Consider the following 21,794-nt stretch of genomic DNA (forward strand, 5'->3'; position numbering starts at 1 on the left):
ATCTACTCATTTCAATAATAAAATTACAAAAAAATTTTAATGTTGTTTTTCCATAATAGTAATCTGGTTTTGTTATTATTAGACCATAGTGATGATAATGTACCACCAGTACTGTTTATCTGCTGGCAATGTACGAGATGAGGTCAACAACACGGTTGCTGTAGCCATATTCATTATCGTACCATGCAATCAGCTTAACGAAATTTGGATTTAGAGAAATGCATGCCAGGGCATCGAAGATCGATGAATGTGTATCACCAGTGAAATCAGTTGATACAACCTGAAATTATAAGAAGTTAAAATTAAAAACTTCATTACCATCCTTAATCAAGAAGAATTTATGAAAATTGCGTTACATAAGCAAACAGATAAATATATACAGGCAAGAATAAGTGAAAGAAGCAAACTATTTTCAGTGTTCATTAAAATCACTTCCAAAATTCAAGCTCAGAACTTACCTGGTCTTCGGTGTATTCCAAAATCCCCTTCATCGGTCCATTAGCTGCTTCCTTTACAGCAGCCTTAATTTCATCCATTGTTGCACCTTTCTGGAGTCGGCAAGTGAGATCAACTACTGATACATCCGGAGTTGGAACACGGAAAGCCATGCCAGTAAGCTTTCCATTCAGATCCGGAATAACCTAAAATCTTTATGGATGCAACTCCCACCTTCATAATAGGCAAGATCCGAAAATTAAAAAACGTTTTCAGCATTAAAGCTTACTTTCCCTACGGCCTTGGCTGCACCAGTGCTTGCTGGAATGATGTTTTGGCCAGCACCACGACCATCTCGCCACAGTTTTCCAGATGGTCCATCAACAGTCTTCTGAGTAGCCGTTGTTGCATGTACAGTGGTCATAAGGCCCTCAATAATTCCGAATTTGTCATGAATGACCTGAAATTAAAGACTCAGACATATCACACTAAAACTCCTCAAATGATGAAACAATCAACAGTTGTTTCACATCTTATTTCCGCTGTATCTGATCAATTTTTACAAAAGAAAAAAATAAATGTTAGCTTAAATTAGAAAATCTTCAACCTTGGCCAACGGAGCCAAACAATTGGTGGTGCAAGAAGCATTAGAGATGATATGATTGTTGGCCTTATCATACGTATCATTGTTGACACCCATTACAAACATCGGTGCATCAGCAGATGGAGCCGAAATGATAACTTTCTTGGCACCACCCTTCAGATGCGCACTTGCTTTGTCCGTTGTTGTAAAAACGCCCGTCGATTCCACAACATACTCCGCTCCGTCTACTCCCCATGGAATCTCAGCGGGATCTTTGCTGCAACTCAGTTGCAATCACTTACTTTTAATTTAAAATGCTTATATCTATATCAAACTATATGGACGAGACTTTGAATGCTTGCAGAGACATGCTATTATAATTGAAGTTTATCTGCGGAAGAGCCTTGATAAGGCTTTTCGTAATTGACAGATTAAAATGATCAAAAATAAATACACTCAGAGACATTTCTCAACAATTTGAAAGAAAAGAAAGGAATTAAAACACCAAATGACTCATTTGGAAGATAAAAATGCGGGCAGTAATATATATTTTTCTCCTTCTTTCCTTTTAAATTGAAAACCATTTATGTAAACTTTTGAAATGAATAGTAATCTGAATTAAAATGATGGTGTGTCACCTGTTGTGCACAGAGATATGATGGGTCGTTTTGCCATTTGTTACAATAAGCTTGCCTCCCTCTGCAGAAACACTTCCCTTGAAGCGTCCATGTGTTGAATCATATTTGAACATGTACACCTGAAAAATAGGCAATTTTACAACTATTCACATGTACTTTTGTATAGCAAGTTGAACTGTATTAATCGATCAAAATACTTATTGATAAATATCAACAAAAAAAAAAAAAAGGAAAATAAAAATAATTTGTAATGATTTCTACTCTCCAATGTTTTCTCGTTGAATACAAATCTTCAAATCTCAAGCAGTCAACCACCTTCGAACAAAAGAAAAAGGAAAAAAATATAAAAAATAATATTTTCAACGTCAACAAACCATATAGTCAATGTTAATAAACGGATCATTGACCGCCACTACATCAACGGTGTCTTTTTCAACTGCCGCTCTCAAGACAAGACGACCGATGCGACCAAATCTGAATTTGAGAAAGATTTTCAACAAAGACTGGCAAAGTTCAGGGATTCTTAAAGTAAGGAAACATCTCAATTCCTCCAAAATCAGCTTTATAGTATTTAATTTAAATATGACTAAATAGATTATAACCAGCTTACCCATTGATTCCAACCTTTGGTTTGCTCATAATGAATCGATGAAAATGCCTCGGAAGAATGTGTAAAGCAGAGCTGATATGGAGTAACAGCGTTAAATTTTTCTTTTTTTTTAAAAAAAAATTAGTTGATAAATACAAACACAACGCACAAATACGATGAAAAAAACCAACATAACACCGGTTGTATTTTTTTGCCTCAACATAATTATATTACTCTTGCATCTCCTTCAAGTATGAAAAATAAGTTGTTTAAAACAACTTCGCTGTCTGAATTAAACTACTTATCTTACATTGTTGTCATTCAGAAAAGAAAGACTATAGAAGTCTAAGTATAGCGTCGAGTTTCTTATGTATCATATAGATAATTAAAGCTAAACAGAAGAAAACAATCAGGTGATAGCACTAGCAAAACCTTTGAAATAACAAAAATTCTTGAACAGCTGCCGCTCAGTTTTCAAGATGACACCATCAAATATCTTTGAATGAAATACTTATACAGTGCAGTGTAATACTAAGCTAATTATTATGCAAATTAATTGTTCACCGTAAAGGGTGACATGGAGGGAAGGTCACTGTGAAGTTGCTATAGAACGATCCAATCAGTGATGTGATGTAATCTTTGATCCGATCATACTAATTTCTCTATTTCTTTACTACAAATCGTTAGAATATAGCACGACTTGCAACTGTAATCAATCATTTGCATTTACATACTGCAAAGGTCAACCATCACCAACAGACATTGAAAATAATGTGAAGAATGAATCAATTCCCGTTTCTAATTCAAAAAAAAAAGAACCCATTAGTATGAAACTTCGCCATAAAAAAATTTTTTTTTCACTCTTAACGCACAAAACACACTAAACCATTCACTCCAGAAGAACTGTGAACAGTGAATGTGAATGTTAACATTAACGACGTCAACGACAACAATTTTAGTTCATGGACCAATTAAAACAATATTAACGTATGTCATACCTATATAACATAGACCTTAATACCATACAGGTGATAGGCAATTTAATTATTTAAATGAAGTTTTTGTTAAATCAATCACTAAGCGTTGACAAATGCAAAAAGATAAATGTATCTGATCCATCTGATAAGATATCACTTGGTGACAACAACAACCCACAACCAAGCAACAACTACAGCTCACATCGCTCACTGATTTTACCCTTCAAGCAACTAAATGCCCAACAATACTGCTCGGGCGCGATGGATCGATCCGCACTTGCACCACCGCTGGGCGCATCTATCCTTCACACATACATACATACACACACACACACACATATATATATATATATATCGCACTTTTAATATTCCTGTATGACACACACACAGTTTTAGATACACTTCAGTGTAGGCAGACAAAATACATACATACCCAAGCGGACACATGCAGACAGACACACGTAGAAACACACACAGACACAGACATACATGCAGATCACTTGTGCATTGCGTTCCTATGCAATACACATATATATTACATACACACATTCATTTGAAGTGAACAGACGAACATACACAGACATATTGCACCTAACAGTCTGTATTATTGGAATGTGATGGTTGAGTGGGGAGAATTACGAATGAGAAGGACTTTCTGTTAGAGGTGACAGTTGCAACAGTCTTGCATTGCACTTGACAAGGATGCACACAGACACACACATACACGGACATACACGAACGTTTATACAATCCAAGAGGAAAGTAGAGGGACAAGGAGACAGGGAGAGAGAGGAGCAGAGATAGCACATCGGTCGTTTTTTATTGATTAATGAAGAACGGCTGATTTGATCTTAAAAATTGCTGCACACTCATGTTAATTGCTTACCTCTTAATTTGCCCCAGGCCTTTCTTTCAGTATAAAATTTGAGAGAGACGGGGGAAGCGAATCTTACCATCACGTCACGTCACACACACACACCTACATACATAGTTGACAACGAATTATATTTGAAAAGGAAGGTCAGTAAAAGGTCAATCGAGAAATAATAGAATTCAATGCTCAATCCTATCATGCTTTCCCAATCCATTCAAATTTCATTTGTTGAGAGCGAAAATATTTTGTTCATTTCATAAATAAGCAAAGTACAATAAAAGTACGAATAGACAGGCAGACAGACAGACGGATAGACACGACAGACACACACACATATATATATATATATAATGTACTTCTGAATTCAATTCAACCTTTTACGTCTATGTTCACGTACGTCTAATATACAATTTGTTGTTGTACAGAATGCATACATCATTCTTCGCTTATTATTATAAAAAAGAAAGAGAAAAGAAGAAACACATACATGTGCACCGTCCGTTAAAAGAGACTAAACAACTAATTGAGTACCTCGCGAACGTCCCGAGAAATCTCGGAGAATTTGGCACTAACGTGTCATTTCATCTTGGTTACTTTTCCTTTCACTTCCTAAATGCGACAAATTGAAACTAAAAGAGAGTAAATCTCCTCCCATTTCTTTTTCTCCCTTTTCTTCTCTCATCTCTGTCGTCTCTCACTGATCTTCTCAATCCTTGCCCTCCCTCTCTCCAGTTAAGTATTATTAATGCATACTATTTGTACGTCTCTTTGATCTTCTTTTTTGTTCACTTTCGTTTTTTTTTCTTTGCATACCAATTTCTCCTATTTACAATTTTATCTCTTTTAGTACCGCATGATGTGTCTAACCCTCTCTCTAAGCATACTCTATTCTCCCATGCAATTCGAATGCAAATTTCTTTTACTTTTTTCGAAATAGATGAAGTCATTATCATAAGAATAACGGTTATAACAGCGTTAAGTCAAGTTTAGTTGTAGGGGCGTATGCGTGACTTAGGCGTTACGTGTGGTTTGTTATGGGAGATAGCAGGAATGACGTGAATAGCAGCAACAGCAGCGTATTCAGACGTGATTTATGCATTACAACATCAGATTCCGACTGTTCGCCAGGTGGTATTTTCTACGAAATTCTACGGAAGAATGTTTGAGACCAAATGAAATTATTTAAGCTTTTATTTTATATATTTTTTATTTTTAAAAGACTGTTATAATTTTGCAAGGAAAAGAGTTTGATATCATTATAAGTTGACACATCTTTTACGTACAGCTGTTGATCATCTTGAAAAAGGTACACAAATTTCGCGTTTTCTTTGAATTTCCTAGTGATTAGTATTAGTTTGCAATTTTTTTTGGCGTAGTTGAAATTCTTAATATCTTTGCCTGTTGTTTGTTGCTTAGGATAGCCAAACTGTGTGTTGATGGGAGGTGGAATGGAAAGGTAAAAAACTGTGTAAGCATATATGACAAGTTGTTTTTATGTACTTAACTTTTCCTTAATCTTATGAATAAATGATATAATTTCATGCAACCGAACACACAATAGTCTGTTGAAATGTGATATAGTAGTTATACTGATGTTTTTGTTTCAGAAAGATTCGATAAGCATGAGTCAGGAGGCACTTCATCTGGTGGATGTGGTAGAAGCAGCTGTTTGAAACGACGTCATTCACGTAATCCACAACGTCATCAGGTATCTACATTCTTTCTTTTCGGAGATCGCTGTATGGAAGAATAATGGGAATTTTTCTTTTTCGTGACTTTGGATGATTCCAATTAGTCAAATTATGTAATACTCAGTTTATAGCTTGGTTTTATTTAAGCTGCAGATTGCTCTTTTACTATTACAACATGAATATAAGCAATCTGTTACCAAATTGATATAAGTAGATACTTGGAACATCGAAATACTTAGCACACTTTCAGAAATTGTATAATTTTTTAATTCACATTTGATTAAAATGTCCATAAATCAATTTTTTTTAATGGTGTATTTTGGATTCTTCCATCTTTTCTTATCATATAATTTTTTTCAATACGAAAGTAGTTTCAGTAAGAATATATTCATCTACCAATAAGTTGATATAAATTGATTTTTACTGTTTCTTGTAGGTTACTTGGTCTTTCTCGAGAATTCGTACATCGAGAGGCTTGCTTCTTTCAGGTGCAGGTACTAATTTTTAAATTATTCGGTGATTGTCCATTTTATGCATCGGTCATGTTTATGTTTTAAGTTAATTTGTATGTTTATAAAATTCATGGACTTACTTGTCACTCCGTGTTTGAAAATTCATTTTTTACTAATTCATATTTTCATTTTTCCTTATTATGTGATTTTAATTTTAAACTGTAAGTTATTTCGATTTCTTTCTTCAAATGTTTTATTAAAAAGTTCATTTATCCTACACTTGACAATCTCTGATAGAAAAATTGGTTAAATGTTGCTTCACCTAATGGTCACTCTGTTGTCCTGTATTATCAGAATTCATATTTTCAGTGTGATTTGCTTCTGAAAAAAAAAAAAAAAAAAACCACTGTTTCCTACCATTTTGGTAGTTATTGGATAATACGAATTCTTTCTTCGAAATTAGGAAGTAAACATTTCTTGAGCTATTAATGAATCATTTTTTTAATGCTAATAAGAACATAAGATTAAAACTTACAACGCAAAACTAGAAATCGAGGAAATCTTTCTTTGTGCTATAAAATAGATGCCTTTTTACTTATTCACATAAATACGTGAAATAGCATGTAAAGTAAGTTATTCCATTGATTCATTGTCAGCAACTAATTATTTCTGTAGACAACATGCAGTTAGTGTAAGAAATGAATAGGTTATATGTTAAGATTGTATTTTTGATTAATCACTGCAAGAATTCAAGCTATTCTGGAAAGAAACAAGTCCATTTGATCGATAAAAAAATTGTCATTAGTGTGAATATTGTGAAATATGTTCATATTTACAAATTATCTGAACTAATTAATAGTTTGATTACAATTGATGTGTTAACTGACAGTATTTCTTTTTATTTAACTAACATTATTTCACGTTCACATTAAAGATAATACCTTATCTCATTTGTATCAAATAACTTCAGTATGTGTTCATTTTATATCTCACTTTATTCTGGACTTTATCTGCCATATAATATTTGGTATTGAAATGTACGACAAATTAGTATCACAGTTGCACTGTGGTCGATATCATTGATTGCAGACGCCTATGCGACAATGTTCATTGTTGCTTTCCAAGAATGTTGGAGAGAATGTTGGGAGACACATCATGGAGAGAAAGACTGATTTGCATAAAATGGACAGTTGTGGACTGGAAGAGCTGCAAAAAGGGAAAGTAAGAGGAAAGGTCATGTAAGCTGCCCAGAATTGTTTGTTTCCGTTAAATGAAAACAGTCATTTTTTGTAGATACCAAGCTAATATCATAGTGAAAAGAAAAGTGCACTAACAGATTTAGGTTATTAATAGGATGTCCAAAAATTGTTTCCTATTTCAGAGATTCCGATATGTGATCAGATATGAAAAAAAAAAAAAGAAATCTGAATCAATTTTAAAAGGATTATTTCCATATTTTTATGTTGTAACTTGTGCTGCCATTTATGTTGTCATGTGATTATTTCAACGTCTGATGTTAAGTTAATGTAATTATGAATCTCTGAGTGAAACAATATGCTGGAATGGAAACGGATTTATTGCTATTCTTTCTTTTAAAGTGTTATTATGCATTTTAAGACCGGAATGAGTTGTCATTTTTAAATAATGCTGTAAGAAACGGAAGCATCAAATTCTTTAAGCTTCCTTTGGTACTTCGTCAAAATATGCTCCAAATAACTAGAATTTACTATTATTAAATTGATTTTAAATAAGTTATAGAAGATTTTTGATGATTTTATGCTCCAGTTTGACTTTTCATTACTTATGAAAAAATTTGTTGTGTTTCATGCCATTTTTTGATTTAATTTTAAAAAAATTAGTAGGAATCGAAGAATCCTTCAACTCGTTTAATTATTGCAAACTGTAATTCTTCTAGGAAATAGTTTGCTGCAATATGGAATAGGAAAGGGCGAATAGAGGAGCAGAACTAATGAAAGAGAATTAATTAGTCTCATTATTTGTCGTTAAGGAGAAATAATAAAACTACAAACTATAATTCTTTCGTGTTTACATTTCCTTTGCCTTCATAAGTGAATTATCATAAGTTAATTATTATACTTGTGCAATTATTATGTTCATAACTAATAATTATCTGTCCATTTCTGTTACTGTTACTATATTTGTAGTATTTTCAGAAGGAACAGATCGTAAGTCGTGTTTGCTTAGTAGCAGTATTGGTTCATCATCGTCTTCCAACACGTCTCCTTCAGGCTCGCCGTCACGTGGTTCGTGCGCTGAACGTGTCCATGTTGATCAAAGCACGCAACCGTTACAACCTGCCCTGAAACAAACTGCCATAAAAAAGGTATTTTCTCGAATGGAAAAATGTAATTTATTTCTTCAGTAGAATAAATAATGGGAGGTATTAGATAGTGCTACAAATCTTGTATTCCTCATATTGCGGCTTATCGTAATGGCAGTGAATGGTATTACATTAATTTTGTTGTATTGAACTTTTTATGTCCTAAAATTTATGCCAAGACTGGAAATTAGATATTACCAGTGTGTTTTATTATTTTTTTTTTTCTATTGTTTTGTTATATCTTCAAAAAAAAAAATGTTAAGTTTTAGGATTTATGTCGAAGTCAGCGATCGATGTCTCTTGGAAGTGCTGCCCATGAATCACTTCTGGCAGCTGTAGCTTCATCTTCACAGGGTCCTAAGCATACCGTTGACATGAGTCATGCAGAAAATGGTAATTTTATGCTTAATAGAAATTCATTAAGAGAAAAATTTCCAAATGAAATAATAAGAGTATGGATTTGAAGATTGCCCAATTATGTATAACGTAGTGTTGAATTCAGGTGACAAAGTGGTATTGCTTGTTGAAAATACAAGATTTGTGGTTGATCCGGCTGTGCTGGTTGCTAAACCGGATACTATGCTTGGACGAATGTTTGCTGTACGTGCACAACGTCAAGATGGTGTTGAACTTGTGCGACCCAATGATCAAAACGAATATGAAGTAGCTGATGGGCTTTCTGCTTCCTGCTTTCGTGCAATTCTAGTTGGTTTTGTAATGTAATGGATTTCTTTTTTGTGATCGAATGTTGGTCTATATATCAGTTTTTGCTAAATTTTTTTTTTCTCCCTCTCTCTTTCTCACTTCCTGTCCTTAGTAATTGAATTAAAAATTTTCAGGAATACTACCACATTGGAAAAATGCGATGTCCACCGTCAGTGTCAGTTTCGGAACTCCGTGAAGCTTGTGATTATCTACTGGTACCATTCAATGCTCGCACCGTGCAGTGCCATAATCTCCGTTCATTTTTACATGAATTAAGCAATGAAGGTGCAAGACAGCAATTTACTGCCTTTCTCGAAGAAACTATTCTGCCACAAATGATTGTTAGTACTGAGGTAAATGTTGTCAATTATAAATGAAATTTGATTAAGAAAATACCACTACATTCAACTTTATGTCCAGGCTGGAAGACTTAATTTATTTATGTATTTTATAAATGGAAATGATAGCATCAATTTTGAAACGGAAAATAAATGAAGAATAAATCAATCATTTTAGTATACATTTCCAAAACTCATCCTTTAAAATTATCACTAATAACACTTAATCTGTGAAATTCTTAGTGCTAATCAAGATTTTATTTCATTGTTCAGCATGGAGATCGTGAATGCCACATTGTTGTGCTATTGGATGACGATGTAGTTGACTGGGATGAACTTTATCCTCCACAGATGGGTGAAGATACGACACAAGTTGTTTACAGCACTCATCTTTATCGTTTTTTCAAATATGCCGAAAACCGTGATGTAGCAAAACAAGTAAATTATTGTGCTGAGTGCTCTTTCAACTTTCTTTTGATAAAGTAGAGGTACTTCATATTGCATAAAACAGAAGTCATTGAAACACAGTTGGTTATGCATTAATTTGCATATTTTTAGGTTCTAAAGGAACGTGGCCTTAAAAAGATTCGGCTTGGTATGGAAGGATACCCAACCCACAAAGAGAAGATAAAAAGACGTTTTAATAAAGCCGAAGGTATGTTAAATTTTCCTGTATGATGGTGTCTCGAATTTAATGCATAAAATGTGGAAGGCAGATTTTTATTATTATCAGTATTGAAATAAAAAATATTTATTGTAAGTTTATTTTCAGTTATTTATAATTACGTCCAACGGCCATTTGTTCATTGTTCATGGGAAAAAGAAGAAGCACGTTCACGTCATGTTGATTTCGCATGTCCTATCGTGAAAAGCAAGTCCAATCCAAGTTTGGCAAGTGCTGCAAGTGATCCTATTCCACAAGTGAGTGAAGAGTTTTTTATTCATTTTACAACTGAGAAAATAAGGTAGTAGTTGATTAAATGGAGTTGAATTCAAGTTGCAAACACTCTTCTTACAATAAGTTTATCTTCTAAATTATATACTTAAGGAATTAAGATACTTTTAATTATAATAATAGGACTAGTCATAATCATTTAAAGATATCACTGAGATGTCTTTCAGTTAAATTATATTGAAACGCTTCACTATTCAAAGTGATAAATTGGCTTAGCTTTTTCTGAAACGTAAAATATACTGTTTTTTTTTTTTTCAATATCTTAGTGATTTCAAAAGCAGTCTATGAAATTTTTTCTTTAGCCAGCACCTTTGCAACTGAGTGTAGCAACTACTGCATCTGGCACTGGAAATGGGCCATTTAATTTGCCAATTGTGCAGCATCCAATATTTTGTGGTACTAGTGCTACACATTTTGCACATCGTTTAACTGGCCAGGTTTGTTAGCCGTTTTTTTTCAAGTAGTTTAAAGGAAAACGTGCTTGATTTTCATTCGCGCATACAGCATATTTATTCATCTTTTATTATTCAAGAAGGGTAGGAACAAAAAGGGAAACATTGTATTTGGCTGTACTGCGACTTGTAGCAATGTATATTGAAATATATAAGTGGCACATATTTTATTTTATAGTACATATGCAAGTACAAAGCTATTTTTATTTATCATTAAGTTGAAACTTGTTGATGCTATTTGTTCGCATTACTAATTCTTGATTATTACTTGCAGAATTTACATCCTCTTCACTCACCACCAGTGCAAAATGTTAGGTCAACTTCGGCGACAGTGGGGACGGAAAGTTCTCAAACTTCTTCATCAAGTGGTTCAAATCATACTATGACAAGCTAATGAAAAACGTTATTACGAGCATTTTCTCTTCCTTATTCATATTATTTATTGTATCTAATGCTTTCCGATGCTTTGTTTACAGCTACCTAAATAACTAGTGATGATGCTGAATGATGCTAGATATTATTAACTGCAGATAGGAGAATAGGTAAATTAAAATATATGAAACTAAGGTGGCTTTTTTCTGATCGGTTTATTCGTTAGTCTGTATGCTGAATATTCTGCTCTTTGAAATTTAATGCGGGTGCTTAGGTTGTAGCATCCTTTATCATGCAATAATGCATACCGTTAATCGATAGTTATGAAATACATTATGATCTTAATTACAGCTCCTTGAAGTTTTGGTTTTTCTTAATTGTTTTTGATTCTATAAACTTGCAATCGAATTGATTTTATCGAGTAAAGCTGTCTAAAGAAAATGAAAAAATGAAGGAATTAAATGGATATCTTTTGTGTATTGCAGCTAATCTTAGGTACAATTTGTTATTTGCAGCTTATAAATTGTCAGTTTTGATGTGTTGCGGTTTTAATATTATTCGATCGATCAAACTTTGTAGATTTCATTCCCGTTTTTTTTTTTTGTTTTATAAATACTATTATATGCAGTCTATTGCTATGAATTTGGATCAGTCCAATATGTTTGTTTATTTTCTGTTCCTATTTTTGGCCAAGTCACTTCCATATTTGTTGCTTGATCAATTTTAATACTTCTTTCTATGATATTAAAAAAGGATTTACTAGCTTTTTGGCATCATAGAAAAAAAAGAACAAAATAAACACTTTGCTTCATCACTATTTGTTTTTATTTTTTAGAAAACTATGTCATTCGGAAATGTGTGTTATTCATTTGCATGTTTGCAGTGTTATTAATGAAGTTTTGTTTTTAATTGATAAGAATTGTTTATTTAGCTATGATTTTTGCTTTTAGTTGAATTGCAGTAATTTGAGGTCATCATGTATATTTGGTGAAGTTGTATGATGTTGGTATTTATACTTATTTTATTGCTGCAACTATAATTATTGTTATTGCTACAACTATTATTATTCTTAGGATTGCTAAGATGTTTGATTAACTAGGCATTTTTTTTTTACTCTTATAAGAAAGTTCGATCTTTGTTGTATTGAATTTATAGTTTTATTTTTCTTTTTGCTGTAGACAGTTTGAATGGAATTACTTTATCTGTAAAAAATTTAGTTTCGAATTTTATTTGACATATATATATATATATTGTAGTTTAATTATTGTTCTATTGATCAAATTAATGATGGATTATTGCAATGGAATAAATTTCAGCCAAACCAAGAAAGAATACCTAGAAGGTGATTAGCTAGCTGCGCTTCATATATGTTTTTTGATAAACAACATTTAACTTATTTTGAAAATTTTGGAAAAATTGGTAGGATTTTTTTATTCTTAGCAAAGATTCAAATTTTGTGTTTTTAATTCATTTAATTTATTTCTAATTGTTAAAAATTTTAAATGAATGAAAATTTTTAGAGATGCATATTTTTCGATTTGCTATATATATATATATTACTTTCGATTTTGGTAAAAAATGAAGTAAAATAAATGCGAAAAGTCTATGAGGAGACTTTTTTTCCAGTACCAATTCGGGAAACCTTAGAGTTTTGCAGCTGTCCGCATGAATTCAAAAAATTAGGAACATCTGGAAGGCAATCAGGAAAATATATGTGCTTAAAATTTAAACCACGAAAAGCCTAAAAAATTTTCAGTGCTTGAAATGGTAGTGTTTGCCTAGTGCAACAATGGGTAGGCAAGTTGCCGTCTATTCTGTCATATTTCTGCCCTGCAACATTGCGTGTACAAAATCTCAGAGCAGAACAAAGTTTAATGAAATGTTTTCATTTATTAATGGAATGACTTAACGGTTACACAATATTCTCTTGTAAACATTTTTTAATGAAATGCTATAATCCGGTAGTTATGTTGGAAATGAGACATCAATAAACTGATGACTCTAGAAATGAAGTAGAATTGATCATTGATTGTAAAGCTCACAGCGAGTGGTACAGTTTCTAATGCAATTTCCTGATTTGCAAAGAAAGGAATAAAAAGCTTAAGGCATGAATAAGTGAATGGGTTCCAATTTTCACAGATAAGCTTAAAATTTGAGAATTGTTGAGGCCGGAAATATTCGAAAAATTACAAAGTTTTGCACTTCCCAATATTTGAAATACCACACACCATCTTCTAAAAATGCATTATGCAATTGATGCTTATCATTCTTTGTTGAATTGTAGTAGGTAACTAAAGGTTAAACAAGGTGGGTCACTGTATTCTGTTACGCATCCATTATTTCTAGGTCATCATTCTCAATTAATTGCCTATTCTAGTGCTTGATAAAATTTTGAAATAGTCGTGCAAGTTATATTTTAAAAAAAAAAGTGCTCGGGACTTTATTAATTTTGAAAGTTATTTTTTGGAAAATACGAATTATAATGTAAAAAAAAAACAATCTAAGCATTAATATATTTTGTTTTTGTGAAAAAATAGTTTAAAAAATTGTGACTGGTATTTACCATCTTCAATCATCATTCTTTTATTACATTGTAATATTGAAGCATTACTAAAATTAGAAACTTTGATGTGAAAACAAGTTGTACTTTCGAATATTTCATCACAATTTTATATTAGAAAGGAAATTTAGCAGTGATATTAAAGGTGTTCACTAAAAGGTAACTCATAAATTCCACAAAGATTTAAAGTTGATCATTTTGACTACATCTTTTCTGATTAATCATTAAAGAAAAGTTGCATTCACACATAAATTTCAATTCAATATGAGATATTTTGAAAAGGCAATGGTTGAAGATAAAATGGCACCGGTTTGCGCCTCACTATATATATATATATATATATATATATATATATATATATATATGTACGTTTTATAATTTATATTCTTTGAAATTTAATTTACAATTTTCAATTTTTTTTTTATTTAAACAGAAAAAAAGGAAGTAAAGATTCAAATACAAAGTCCTGTGAAATCAAAATAATAATACAAATAACAATACAAACCTGTTCGAAAAGGGTATTCTTGCCATCTAATCAATCTGCAGGAATAACTGTAATGAAAAATTGAGATCCATTGGTATTCGGACCTGCATTTGCCATTGAAACCATGCAAGGTTATTCGCCTAAGTTTGGGATGAAATTCATCCTTAAAATTTTCACCCCAAATGGATTGACCACCAGTTCCTTTACTGGTAGCCAACCTAAAAATATCTGCAGTGAGAAACGAATAAATCTGACATTAGATTAACAAAAAATTAGAGAAAAAAAAAATGATCTATACGGAATAATTTAAAATAGTATTTTTTTTTTCTGTAATTGTACTGTTTCCAACTATACTGGCTGCAAAAAAAAAAAAAAAAAAACTCGTTACTTTAAAAAAAAATTCAACAAGACTTCCTTATATAAATTCTTACCGTAACCGCCTGCCAGTAAAACTTAAGACGAAAATATTGACTGTAAGTTAGAGAATATTTCTTTAATGACAAAAGTAAAAGAGTGATCATTGGCGATCACTTGGAATATTCTGGCTACTTTGATGTCATCAAACATTTCTGGAAAATTCCTTTGCTCTACCCTTCTTGTGAAATCATTCACAGGAGGTATTACTGACTGAGTAAGTTTTTGGCACGGATTTTGATGTTTTGCTCGTCGTAGTATTCTCTAACTTATATCAATCGACATTTTTCTCTTTTGCATCTTTAAGGTTTACTGGTTTTTTAAATACGCTTATAAGCCACTCATTTATGTAATAAACATATTTTCATTTAAAATTATGTAAATTATTATTAAAGAGATTATTATTAAACATTTGTTGGTTTTTTCTTTCTTTCTTCTTTATTATTTATACCTTTGTCCTATGTTCCATTAGTGGCAAAATCGTCTACGGGATCTGTTCCATTTGTTATATTTTTGTTTTTCGTTTCTTACAGTTTATTTTCTTATTTAATTTTCAGTATCATTTGTTTTCTTAGTGAGGAAGAATGTGAGAAATGGGAGCCTGGTTGTCATGGCGCTATGCTTTTTACAATACATTGTGGAAAAAAAAATGAATTATATATTCCGGAAATTGCTGCCGTGCTAGGAATTCCAAACTTTTGGCGAAACTCCGGTCTTTTTTTTTCTTTAATTTTTGATTTTTATTATAGATTTCTCTCTTAGTGATGACGAAGTTTCTCCTGCTGATGTTCTTGTTTCATTTGTGGCTTTGTCTCAACGATCACTATTCATTTGGAAGTTGGTCTAGAAAAGTCTCACTTGACGAATGATGACGCTGGCAGTGGAGGTGGTGATGAAAACAACGACGAGCAAATAATTTCAACTTTAAATGTAGATGTTGAAGATGATGGGTATCTTTTATACCTTGAAGCTTAGTATTCTTTTTTCTTTTTTTTTAAATTTTGAGTTGTAATGAATTTTTACAACTTTATTCTTGAGCTAATAGTTTTCTTCTGACTCTTCTCAATGAATCATAAGCAGATGTATTACAATGGTCTTTTCATTCGATTAACTATGTTGGCTTCCTTTCAGTCTGATCTTCATGTTTTTGTGCAGTTCGTGATCATATAGAATCTCTAGAAAAAGCTCTTCAAGGTTTTGTATTTTAGAAACAGTGTAGCAAATGGTGATAAAAGACAGCAGAAATCGGAAAATCTGGCTTTATATCGCCACTGGGAAGGTCTAAGTCTAAATTTTGAAAAACAAGCGGAAAATTTCCAAAAAAGGGTTGAAAGAGGAAAGAGATCGAACAGATGCCGAAATGCGGCAGTTACGTAAGTATTACTATTTCAAATCATTCATACTGAAATTTCTATTTCTCTCTCTCTCTCGCCTTGTCTTTCTCTCTCCCCTAGAAATCCATAGTTCAAAAATCTCTTTTAAATAATTCATGTATTTATTAATGTTTGCGATCAGTTGCTCAAAATGATTATTATGGTAAATTATTTCTATAAATTGAAGATGAACGGGTTGCCAGCTCGCTTTTTTCATTTTTTTTTTTTTTTTTTTTTTTTTTGACATCGAAGCATTAAATTTTGAACCAATTAACTGATGAAATGTAAAAAATATCGCAAAATTAATAATTGATAATTGAAGTTTTACCATTTGATCTTTCTCTAGTGGAAACATAAAAATGAAAAAAATTTAGACAAAAGAATATAATCAAATTTAAGAACTAAAGGATGCAACTTCTCCAATATTAAGTTTAGAAATAAAGTGGCGGAATTTTTTAAGTATTAACTTTAGAAAAAAAAAACTTAAATTTTCTGAACAGTAAGGTTGGGAAAAAAAATGAAATTTTCTGGATAGTAAATTTAAAGTAAAAAAATCGAATTTTCCGAAATCGAATTTTCGGGTATCATTTACCTAAAGAAACGGAATTTCCGGTATAATTCGTAATAAATTTTCAGATGAAAAAGCATTAGTTAAAAGTGCAAAAGATCTCAAATTTATTTTTCATGCACGAACACCACAATGTGTTTATTTTAAAGCTATAATTATTCCTTTTTTTTTCAATTTGAAAATTTTAATTTATATAAATTTTAAAAATTTTATTAATAAAATTTTGTTAGTTATTGAAATTTTTTTTTGTTAATAGATGGGTAAGCAAGAGAAGTATGATATATTACATATATTAGAATTTACAAGTAATCGAAAACGAATGGGTGTTATTGTACGATGTCCAGATAGGAAGTTAAAATTATACATTAAAAGAGCTGTAAGTTAAATTATTAAATGTTTAATTTTTAATTATTCATTTCTTTCTTCAATTTATATTACATTTTTATTTGTTCATTTTAGGATAATGATTAAATTTTAGGATAGCGTTATTTTTCCACGATTAGCGCTAAATTCTGATAAGTATTCAGTTAACAAAACAGCAGAACATTTGGTGTATTTTGCTAATCTTGGTTTATCTTTCCTGTCTCTCTCTTTTTCTCATAAATTATTATATTTTAAAATTATTTCTATTTGAATAATTTATAATTAAATTAAAACATTAAATTTAATCAAAAAAAAAGTGAAATTTAGGTTTACGTACGTTGTGCATGGCAATGTGTATTCTTAGTGAGGAAGAATATGAGAAATGGGAGCCTGGTTGTCATGGCGCAAGTACTGCGCTTGAAAAACGTGAAATGGTGATTGATTGAAGAGGAAGCGGAAAAAATTACAATGCAATAAGTCTAAATTCCGAATAATTTAATTTAGTTAATTAGTTATTTTGAATAACTAGCTAATTTAACCAATTGTGAATTTATATGATAATAAAATTGAAAAAAATTAGCTCAAATGTAACAATTTTCATTTTTGTTTGCAATAATTTTATAAATTGCAGAATCTTGAATTACTTGGTCTATTGAAGCTATTGAAGATAAGTTACAGAAGGTGATAAATTCATTATAGTGATAAATTCATTTATAAACAATTTTTTTTGATAACAGTTATAATTAAAATTAAATTTACAAATCATTTTTGTAAATTCTACAAGAGGCGAAGAATGTCAGAAAAAAGACTTATTAATTAATTTTTTTTTATGACGTGATTTTGTTGAAATATATAAATTGATTAACAATTTATTTATATATTTACATTTGTATATTTTGATGAAAAGAGTTAGCATCAAATGCACTGGTTTTAAAAAAAGAAAAGTGATAGTATATTGGATTTTTAATGAAGTAATTAGAAATCTAAAATGATTAAATTTAGAAAATATCAGGAAGACAATTGCAAGGTGTCAAGAAAACAGTCGAACATTTGACTGAAGGTGGTATTGTAGTTTGGGATTTTAACAGGTGATAAATTAGAAATAGCACAAAGTATTGGCTATTCATGTGGTTTAAATTGATCCATTCACACCCATTTTGGTATATTTCGAGTTATTTAATTTTATTTTAATGTTGAAAATTTCATTCTCAACAAAAATTGTAAATAAATTTATTAAATTTAAGTAAATTCAAATTGTAAATAAACTATTGATAAATCAATGAATGAAATTTTTTTCACTTACAAATTTATCATATGAAATTAATATTATTATTTAAGCAAAAAAAAAGATTAAATTATTATTTAAATATTACAAAGAGCAATTCAATTTGATTATTTAGGTACTTGGCGAAAAAAATGCCGAAGAAACAGCTAACAAAATTAACATATATCTTGATAATTTTGCAAATAAAAAAAATTAAAATTTCATTAATTGTTAGTGGCGAGGTATGTTACAATGTAAAAATTATTCAGTTTAAAAAATACAAAAATGAAATTTTTTTTCTTCATTTATTCTATTTAATTTTTTATTTGATTTTTTTTTAAAATTTTTGCTACTTAATTTTTTAACATACATTATGATTTATGGTAGAAAAGTAGGATGAAAATGAGAATAAACATAAAGAATTTTAAAAAATTTCGAAAAAAAAAAAGTGTACACAAATAAAATCGTTTCAGTTTGAAAGGAAAAAATAATAATTTCAACTATTTAATAAATATATTATCAATGTAATTAATTTACAGAGTCTTAATCATGCTTTAATGAAGCAATATAAAATGCAATTTTTACACCTGGCTTCTTTATTATCAACGGTTATTTGTTGTCGTTGTTCACCGCATCACCGCAAAAGGCCTCTGTTGTAAAAGCATTAAAAAATTGGTCCGATGGTACGGTACTAGCAATTGGCGATGGTGCTAATGATGTAGCAATGATACAGGTGAATAATTAACAATTAGTTTTTTAATATGATAAAAGCATGCAGAGAAATTTATGAAAATTTTTCAAAATTTATTCTAATCAATAAAATATTAATAATGAAATTATTTAAAAGTTTATAAAATTTTTTTTATGTTTTTTTTTTTTTTTATTTTACTTTATTTGTAGTAGTATTTTTATTGTAGGAAGCTGATATTGGTGTTGGAATAAGTGGTGAAGAAGGTTTGCAAGCATCACTTGCAGCTGATTACTCTATTGCACAGGTTTCTCGTGTTTGCTTTTTATCATGATTATCTATCTCTACCATAATTATCCATCGTAATCAATTGTTATTAACTATAACAGTTTGATATGATGATATTTCAAAAATATATTATAAAAATTTTCATATGTTTGAAATTTTTTCTTTAAAAAAGAAAATAATAATCGCTTATTTTTGAAATTTAGACTAACTGAATTAATTAATAGTTCTATTACTTTTACTAAATAATTTTAGTAAATGATTTTTTTTTTCTTTACTAAATTTTACTAAACAATTTTTTACTACCTAAAAAAATTTTTTTTAGGTTAGGAAATGAAATAAAACTTTTCAATCCAAATTGTGCTTTTGCGTTTTTAGTTTCGATTTCTGGAACGTCTTGTATTTGTTCATGGAGCTATTAATTATCATCGTATCACAAAAACCATTTTATACTTTTTTTACAAAAATATTGTTCAAACTCTAACAATGGTGAAGTGTCTATTTCATTAGTAATAAATAAGTAATAAAATTTTTAATGGTAATTAAAAATTTTGCTATTTTTACTAAGTGATAGAGTTGCTTTTGAAAGTAATTGATTAATTTATTAAAATTTTGCAGTTCTTTTATGAATTTCATACATTATTTGTTGATGCGGCAATAATGGATAGTTGGTCGCTGGTAATGTTTAATAAATTTTTACTAGTTGGCCATCTTTGGCAGTTGGTATTTGGGATCGATTATTCCCATTTGAAATGATGATCGATTATCCAGCACTTTATCATTTATCACAGAATAGTGAAGGATTTTCGCTTAAAGTATAACTTTTTTACTCAAAATTTCAATTTTTTTTTTCAATTTGTTTTTAAATTTTTGAAAATTTATTCTTCATTTTTACTGAAATTTTTAGAATTACTGGAAAATCCAATATCATTTACATACTTAGATAACTTTGTCAAACTTTTCACTAATTTATATAAGTACTTAAAAAGTTTACCTGACAACTATATATGTCGCGAATTATAATTTCGCGAAAAACTTTTAACTGTCACGAAATATTTAAATTATTATATCCAAAACTAACAAATTCCTCTTATCTAATTCCTAAATCTAATTTACATTTACAAAATTCATCTCACACCAAATGATTCAATTTCCGAATATTTTTGCATTTGTAATTCAGCTATGACTCATACTAATCTATTTCCTGCTTTCATACAATAAAACTAATCTTGTTAAATAGCGATAAGATGTGATAAAAATAATTAACACCTGCAAAACTGTTTAGGGAAATCATTACATTGTTAACAATCTTGTTTTTTCATCCATAGAAATTCTTCCATCTAATTTCCATTCATTAAATCAGTCTTATATATAAACCAACCAATCCTTCTATAACCATCATTTGCTTTATGTGGTATTAGGATGCGTCTAATACTTTATAATTTCGTATTATTTCACCATTTTTATATTATTGCATTTTATATAGTTTACGTGTTTGTTAATCGGTGTAGCATCCGTACGATATGTATAAAGCGCTATTATTTGCCTCATGTTAAATAAAGGTTTAATTACCCAAGTTTGAGGTTTATTAATCTTCCTACTGTATTGCAACAATTCGAATATCAACCAACAGACAACCTTTCACGACAATATATGCTCAATTTTGGAGCTCTAATGTTCGTTTGTAACAGTGTAGATCCAGATATAATTACCAGTGTCGAGCAGCCTATTCCGCAAAATATTTTGTTATGTCTGTTGAATCAGTTGGCAACAAAACTGGATGAAGAAACGGATCTCAAATTTAGGTGCGGCATTTATTTTTTCATATAAGAGATCCTCGCTTACTTTTCGTGCTAGGAAAATAGTTGTGTGTTAAACGATTAAAATCTTGAGAAATGTACAGTTACTCACAGCTGATTTGCCAATTCCATAGTTACTATTTGATTTTTTCCAAATTTTTACAGATATATCGAAAATGTGTTAATGGTATAGGGATCCTACCACTGCTGGTAGCTACCGCCATGTTTTAAATCGATTACAAACATGTTTAACAGGTGAACCAGGAGAATAATAGAAAGTAAGCAAGTGTGCGTGGTGAATATTGTGCATTACAACATAAGGATCATAACTTTATAAAAACAAATCACAGCAGCAATTTGTGCAATTACTTGGTTTTCAACATCTCGTGCAAGTATAATCAGCGAATTTTGAAGTTTCACTTCTTTCCCTTCAATAATGTGACGGCCAATATGAAGTAAATGCTTGGAAAAGAAAAATATTAATTGCTTACTTTATTTTACTGTAAGTGTTTAAGTCATGAATGTAAATGTCCCATTACAGCTTTTTTTTTTTTTTTTTTTTTTTTCAACGATACAAAATTTGGTAGTGATAGT

General features: G+C 30.4%; 4 protein-coding genes across 5 annotated transcripts, besides 1 other annotated feature; 3 read left to right on the forward strand and 1 right to left on the reverse strand.

Annotated features, from left to right (window-relative positions):
- Positions 1–115: 115 nt before the first annotated feature.
- Positions 116–2,295, reverse strand: Bm5699 (Uncharacterized protein; the record flags this gene model as incomplete). Its single annotated transcript, XM_001899814.2, has 7 exons — positions 116–280; positions 459–641; positions 725–895; positions 1,043–1,295; positions 1,657–1,775; positions 2,031–2,130; positions 2,267–2,295. 7 exons carry the CDS (start codon positions 2,293–2,295, stop codon positions 116–118), a joined length of 1,020 nt encoding a protein of 339 aa, XP_001899849.1.
- Positions 2,296–5,130: 2,835 nt separating this feature from the next.
- Positions 5,131–11,424, forward strand: Bma-btbd-10.2 (Uncharacterized protein; the record flags this gene model as incomplete). Of its 2 annotated transcripts, XM_043078525.1 has the most annotated exons (12): positions 5,131–5,224; positions 5,704–5,804; positions 6,224–6,281; positions 8,414–8,583; positions 8,850–8,973; positions 9,083–9,285; positions 9,420–9,638; positions 9,897–10,061; positions 10,182–10,278; positions 10,396–10,544; positions 10,881–11,015; positions 11,305–11,424. In XM_043078525.1, the coding sequence occupies 12 exons, from the start codon at positions 5,131–5,133 to the stop codon at positions 11,422–11,424; spliced, it is 1,635 nt and encodes a 544-aa protein (XP_042934459.1). The 2 variants fall into 2 exon arrangements, with proteins under 2 accessions (XP_042934459.1, XP_001899851.2); XM_001899816.2 differs by lacking the exons at positions 5,131–5,224; positions 5,704–5,804; positions 6,224–6,281 and having other exon boundaries at positions 8,350–8,583.
- Positions 11,425–14,999: 3,575 nt separating this feature from the next.
- Bm13506 (Uncharacterized protein) lies at positions 15,000–16,237 on the forward strand (the record flags this gene model as incomplete). Its single annotated transcript, XM_043078526.1, has 3 exons — positions 15,000–15,063; positions 15,708–15,810; positions 16,069–16,237. 3 exons carry the CDS (start codon positions 15,000–15,002, stop codon positions 16,235–16,237), a joined length of 336 nt encoding a protein of 111 aa, XP_042934460.1.
- An 820-nt stretch (positions 16,238–17,057) lies between these two features.
- On the forward strand, positions 17,058–21,472 carry Bm10389 (Uncharacterized protein; the record flags this gene model as incomplete). Its single annotated transcript, XM_043078527.1, has 8 exons — positions 17,058–17,177; positions 17,280–17,370; positions 17,492–17,598; positions 19,075–19,161; positions 19,346–19,423; positions 20,020–20,120; positions 20,985–21,206; positions 21,394–21,472. The coding sequence occupies 8 exons, from the start codon at positions 17,058–17,060 to the stop codon at positions 21,470–21,472; spliced, it is 885 nt and encodes a 294-aa protein (XP_042934461.1).
- A 94-nt stretch (positions 21,473–21,566) lies between these two features.
- Positions 21,567–21,628: a sequence feature (Protein overlapping with rRNA (BM_BM562, VIO93686.1) was converted to a misc_feature.).
- Between the last annotated feature and the right edge of the window lie 166 nt (positions 21,629–21,794).

Source organism: Brugia malayi, assembly GCF_000002995.4.
Source record: "Brugia malayi strain FR3 genome assembly, contig: Bm_v4_Chr2_contig_001, whole genome shotgun sequence".
Taxonomy (NCBI): Eukaryota; Metazoa; Nematoda; class Chromadorea; order Rhabditida; family Onchocercidae; genus Brugia; species Brugia malayi.